Below are 6,536 nucleotides of genomic sequence, written 5' to 3' on the forward strand. Positions count from 1 at the left end.
ATGTAACGTGGGTGTGTACAATAATTTTCCTCAAAATACGATAATTTTGAGCTGCTGTTACGATAATTCAACATTTCCCACCTGGCAACCCTGCGCGGGAGTAAGAGAGCAAAGGAAGAAGAAAGGAAGAAGTTCGAGAGTTTCTTCTACTCACGTTGAAGTACTCAGAGCATTATTTATTAATTTCTTTTATCCACCTCCCCAAACACAGACCCTCAGGTTAACCTCACAGGTTAGGGACATACCACGTGACATAACACGTTGTGTAGCCATTTCCTTACTGTAATTTATTTTTATTAAACAACAAAGAACACACAAAATGATACAATGTACAAACAAAAAGGCGTATTTCAAACAAACAAACAAACAAACTTGCATAAAAGAGAAAAAGGAAGAAATTCCTTACTGTAAAATTTATATTGTTAATGTTGATAGTGTTCAATAGAAAATAGTGTCACTAGCGCAAGAAATTCCTTACTGTAAAATTTATATTGTTAATGTTGATAGTGTTCAATAGAAAATAGTGTCACTAGCGCCCCCTTCATTTCCGGAATGCAATAGTCCCATTTCCATATAAGGTATGGGACCGACGGAAAGGTCTGTCACCGCCCCGAAGCTGCATGCTGCAGCGAAGTGTACTTGCTCTGGTGGGGAAACGTTTTTTCAGGGATACAAACTTTTTCAGAACACCGTAGACGGCAGCCATTACAGATGAACATGTGTTTTTTGTTGTTCCGGGAGCGGCTCGGTCACATGCTAATGTCATTAGTTCGTTATCATTACTAAGGTGCAGGACTGCTTTTTCCACCCTTTTTTTGCACCATGTCACCTGCCTGGATTTGTTATTATCTCACTCTGAAGAACGGGGGAGCGTCAGAGGTGAGCTTGTTTCAACTGATTTTTACGACACGGTCTCATTTCTGGTGATGTGCGAAATTCAGTTTCCGTGTGAAAATCTGTTCCCCCTACTGGTTAACCTTAGAGAAAATCACTGGCCCAGATATACAGTAACGTCAGACCAATCCTAAATGTTTAGGGAGGCGCTTCTAACACAGAAGGAACAGATTTTCACAGGAGGAACAGATTTTCACAGGGGAACTGAATTTCGTACATCACCGGACTCAGGCATTTTGTGAATGTATTTCAGTTAAAATACTTACCGTAAGTAAAAATATTTATCCGAGTATAGTACTACCCCCCAACTTTATGGATGATTTTATGGATTTAATTTTACGTATTATACTTGAATAAATATGGTAAATGATTTATTCTTGTTGTAATAGATGTTCATAGTGTCTACACACACTCAATGTAAGTGTTAAAGACAAAATGGTATCTTCTCATTTTCCTGTAACTTGTTCTTAGTGGCTTCTAATTCAAGCTCTCAAACTGTATGCAGGCTGGGAGTACTCCTTATGAGGACATCAAGTAATTACTTGGCCAACTGAATTTCTTTAATCGGTTGTTAATGCTGAAATATAGATAAAGGCTTTTGTCAGATGCTGGTCAAACGTCTTGTTTCATTTTTATTTAATGTATTTTTTGCCAAATCCAATTCATGGCACATGTTGGAATGTCAAAGCAAGCGTCAGAATTAATTACAGTTCTTTGAGATTCAAGGATGTTATTGTTAGTGATTCATGTGCACTTGCCATCCAGAATGAATGCAGTTATTATTCTAAAGCATTTTTTTTTCTGTTGAAAGCCTCACTGTTTTATTCATCCAATCCAGAAACTTACTCATTTTATTGGTTTCAATGTATGCATTGTTGTATGCATGTATTGCACATCCATCACTATCTGGAACTCAGTGATTACATTAATTTAATTAATATTGATTGAACTAGTAGCAATATAATAGTTTATTTATCTACTTACTTATTTTTAATACTGTCTTGTTAAAATAATGTACTGTCACCTGCAACGAACATCCAACTTACACAACTAAGTTCAACTGATGTAAAGGTTAATGATGTTACTTGTTTCATCCAGTAAAAAATAAACAAATAAATTAATAAAGAAATTATATAGATTGTACTGGAAACAAAGTTTGAAAAGCATATTAGCAATCAGCTGTGCTGTTCACTTACATGCTCTGAAATAAGTGCGCCGAGTCCACAATCTTTAATTGTACCATAGTGTATCAAATCACAACAAACCTCCTTTTCATGCAGATATGGGGATTAAAATAAATTCTTTATTCAACACTTTATCCTTTCCTCTTTACAAAAGAAAATTTGTGGTCCCAAATGGTTCTCCTTGAAACAGCTCAAGGATGTTTTGTTAGATTATAATCAAGAGACAAACTTGGCAAGATCTTAGTTCACATTTTTTTTGCTTTGAAATGCTTGTGTAATTTTAGTGCCTTGGATTATTTTACTACTTAAATAGTTTTTTTTTTCTATTGCTTATCTTTTAAAGAACAAAGAAATGAACTGTATTGCTGCAAAATTCTTCTATGTCAAAACAGCACATTACCTCATTATCACATTTGACATTGCTAAATGGTTATTTAAACAATGTTGTGCAATTCTGATTGTAACTGACGATATGTACTTTATACTTACTTCAAAGAAAGATGCATCAGTTTATTAGCATGGCAAAATATACCTCTCTGCTTCCAACCTGGTCTTTTTCCAAGTCTCTTTCCTGTCAAAGGGCCTGACATCTCTGTGATATCCACAATGTGTCCTTAGGCATCACAGCACTGATGCAACTGTTGCAGAGATATTAGAAACCGACTACAAAAACATAAAATGTCAATCAGGAGTGTTTGTCTTTGAACAACTGACACGTTGCTCATTAAGCAGCTGGTGAAACTGTGAGGGGAAATAACAGGACCACAAACAGTCACATTTGAAACTTATTTTCAAGAGCACCTTGTTTGTGCGCATAATTTTTGTTTAACCTCAATTTAAGCCAATATTCTAGCTGTTCTTGAGTTAAGTTTGGGCACTAAAACAGCTTGTTTTTTCTCCGGTATGTGAAATGTCTGCAGAACTCACACTGGCCTTCTTTGTACACTGAAAACTGAGACTAAATGTGGTCTTCTACATTTACTTGATAAAATACTTTTTGTATTGTCCAGAAAAAAGGCCTTCCTGGTTCTTGTAGGACTGTTAGGCTAATTTTGTTTTGAACTTGATTTATTTCACTTTAAATTCATGAAATGGCTTCTTCTCTGGAGAGCCTTTGTCAGCCTAACACAACATTTTTCAATCATTTTTCAATCGGAGGCCAAAGCAGCCTGAAGAGTAAGAGTTGTTTTTGGACTGTATGACGTTAATGGCAAACAGTGGGCTGCAAGAGCTGTTTTAGCAGCAGGGCAGTGGGGTGTTAAGTTTGGCTTAATAATACAGAATTTAGCTTCTCCTACCTATGGGCCTGCACACTTCTCCAGGGCAGAAGCTGTAGGCAACTGCAATGCTAATCTAAATTAAAACGATTGTAGTGTTTTCAGCAATTCTTCACCAGAGTTTTACCCCAGTTTTACACTATGTGTAGCTCAGCTCTGCAGCTCACTTCACTCTAAGTTTGTTTCCTCCTTTATTTACACAGCGTCCACTCTGGTGCAATGCACAGAGGTGCTCAGAGAAGCATGCACAGGAAATGTGGAATAATTATGGAATAAAGCCAGTGACAAATCAGTGTGGAAATCAGACCATAACAATTCATTCTGTGAAAACAACAGACTCAACAAAACAGCTAAAACTGCATCACTGTTTCTTTTTTGCACCCATAGTTTTGAATAAAATCCACATATTTGGTTTGTATTATGTGTGTATACAGTATGCCGCATGCTGTCATCTGCTTCCCAAACAGAATGATAGTCTGACAGCACATGTTTAAATTAATATGTATTATTAATATATAGCTAGGATTTCAACAAAATGTAGTCAGTCTTTAGTGAATTATTTTGAAAATATGGATTTTGTGCTCATTCATTTTCCTGTTGGTGCAGTGTGATCCTTGTAGATTGACTCTGCACTTGCTCCGACATAAATAGGATTGAATCTAATTTTGGGGGATTTCTGTGCACAACCACCCCCCCCCCCCACACACACACACACACACTGCAGATGCAGTGTAAATGCTCTCATTGATTATAATGGGTTCACGTTTACTGTGGAGGTTGTGCCGAAAAAGAGCGGAGTGTAAATCGGGGGTTACACTGCTCCATTTGTAATTTCTTATAGTGTCTAGCTGTACTGTTATATTAATGTTAGACTGAAAACAGCTTTAAAATGGCCTTTTGATTTTGAAATACATATATTTCAAAAAAAATGTTGGCCACATGATAAAATAAGAAGGACTGAAACTGGTGACATGACAGGAGTTGAGTTCTCCGCACTATAAAATGAGTTGCTTTGAAATGGTCTCTGGGGTGGAATATGGAGACAGAGCCAGTTTAGCTGTTTCCTCCTATTTAAGTCTTTATGCAGAGCAAACTGTCCGCTAATCAGGAATTATCACTTCCTCCTGACCCATGGCGATAAATTAAGGTAGCGCAACTACTACCAATTCCTGTTAGAGCTTCATATGAGCTAAGTGTCACAAGCTTTAAAAAAACAACAAAGCCTAATCCTTAAAGAACTACCCCCAAAACTATGTATTTTCTGCTTGGTTGCGGTTAATATTTGCAGCACATCTTTTCTCAAACTCATAATTTATTACCAAGAATTGGTGTTTGAAATGTACAGTAGAAACCTGACAAAATGACCTTGGATTGAAGTTAAATAGTGCATTGCCTTTGCCAGAGTACTGTCACAGGTCAGTGTGCTTCCACCAAATATTTTAACCGAGAAATTCTGATCTATCCTCCAAAAGCATAAATCAATGTGACAGGAGGCTATGAAACATGTGTAAGACATGATCATAATATCTTCTCACCATAATGTTCTACAATGAAATATTTCCACAGTTTGCCAGTACAAATTCAGTAAGCCGTAAAAGCTGAGAGCGATACAAGGCTATTTTTGATTTCTCTTATAATTCAAGTTTAATGATGATGGTGCACGGTTCTGAGCTTTGGTCTCTCATGCGTCGTGCGCAAGTCTTTGTTGCCTAGGAACCCACCACCAAGCTCAGAGTGGAGTCATCAGCTGCAAGGCGATGTGTGTGAGTGATTCTTTCTTCTTTTTTTTCCTAAAGCCTTACAGCCGTCATCACTTTGTCAACCTGCGACTCCAGGCCAGCTCGTAGCGTGGCAGGGTCATGCTGCTACACCACATTCAGATCATGATCCCAGCCTCTGTGTGAAGCCAAACCAACACTTCTTTGACAGACTGGTGGTCTTTAAAGAAAGAATAAAATAAAAGAGGACAGTTTTAGAAGGAATGCTAGATTTAAGATAATAAATAGCCCCAATCACATGAGTGTCTATCTCATACACATATGCAAACACCCTCAGAAGGTCTGTGCTGTCAGCTTCATGACTAATGGCAAAAATCACACCTCTAAATGCTATCATCTGCTGAATTCCTCCATAATTTGATGTGTCTGGGATGTCTAAATCTCTTACTGACTGGAAAGATTTTAACACTGAGAGAATAACCACAAAAAGCCCTAATGAATATGTTTCACACCAGATAAACTAATATTCTCTGCCTGTTTAACATCAGCTTGTCATAGGGTCCGTCTCCTCCCTTTGAATGTTTTTTTTCCAGAGAAGGGCCAGACGTGTTGCAGGCTTAAGGATAGAGTCTCAAACCCCACCAAGTCCTGAATGACCCCAACACTCTGTTATCGCTTCACCGCTACTCCTCACACCTGCTCTCAAAGATAATATTTACCCCGTCTGTCATGATCGCACGGTGCATGGGTATGTTTGTTATGTGTCCTCCTCTCTTTATGTCAGACTGTAGTGACGACTTCCATTCTTCGCTTTTTTTTCTCTGATGTCATTTTAGGCAAAAAAAGGGGAAACTGTTTTTTTTTTTTTCTATGGAAAGTGGAAGCTGAGAGTTGGATATGCGCACTGAGCCAAAACCCTCAAGTTAGTCAGGGTAATTGAATTAGGCTTGACATAAATATGAGCATTCTTTTAGCATTTAGAAGTGTACGTTTCTGCTTTGCTTTGGGTTTGATCAGTTGTGTGGAGGCCATACAATTACTCAACAAGTAAGAGGTGCAGAGGGCCAATGATAAACTATTGATTGACTTTGGGTGGTGCAAAGGTTGCGCACACTTCTGCCGAAGCAAGATGTGGTCACTTGTGTTTAGACAAAATAAGAGCTGAGTCATATTCCCTTGAGAAGGGGATTCAAAGGGCTCGAGAATATCACGAGCGATCATTGTCTTGAGTGTTTAAGCTTTGTTAAAGCTTTAAAGGAGACATGCTATGCTTTTAAATCCTTCTTTTTCACGTTGAAATCATTCAGTTGGGGGTCTAAATGAAGTGGAACACCAGAGATTTAGCCCCTTTTTCCACGTCTGTTCTGAGGTGTGTCCCAGATCAACTTGTTTTGGGGCTGTCTCTTTAAATGCTGCGCGCCCTCGCCTCCCCCCCCCCCCCCCCCTTCCCTGCCACTTAAAAC

The 6,536-nt window shown here is 38.2% G+C and overlaps 1 protein-coding gene across 1 annotated transcript in view; it reads right to left on the minus strand.

The window, feature by feature from the left end:
• Positions 1 to 5,216, minus strand: part of LOC106525478 (proline-rich protein 2-like) — a 9,579-nt gene extending 4,363 nt beyond the window's left edge. Inside the window, exon 1 of the mRNA XM_014019735.1 lies at positions 5,179 to 5,216. Within this exon, the coding sequence (XP_013875189.1) occupies positions 5,179 to 5,216 (38 nt within the window). The remainder of the gene's footprint in view (positions 1 to 5,178) is intronic.
• Between the last annotated feature and the right edge of the window lie 1,320 nt (positions 5,217 to 6,536).

The sequence above is a fragment of the Austrofundulus limnaeus genome, unplaced genomic scaffold (assembly GCF_001266775.1).
Source record: "Austrofundulus limnaeus strain Quisiro unplaced genomic scaffold, Austrofundulus_limnaeus-1.0 Scaffold228, whole genome shotgun sequence".
Taxonomy (NCBI): domain Eukaryota; kingdom Metazoa; phylum Chordata; class Actinopteri; order Cyprinodontiformes; family Rivulidae; genus Austrofundulus; species Austrofundulus limnaeus.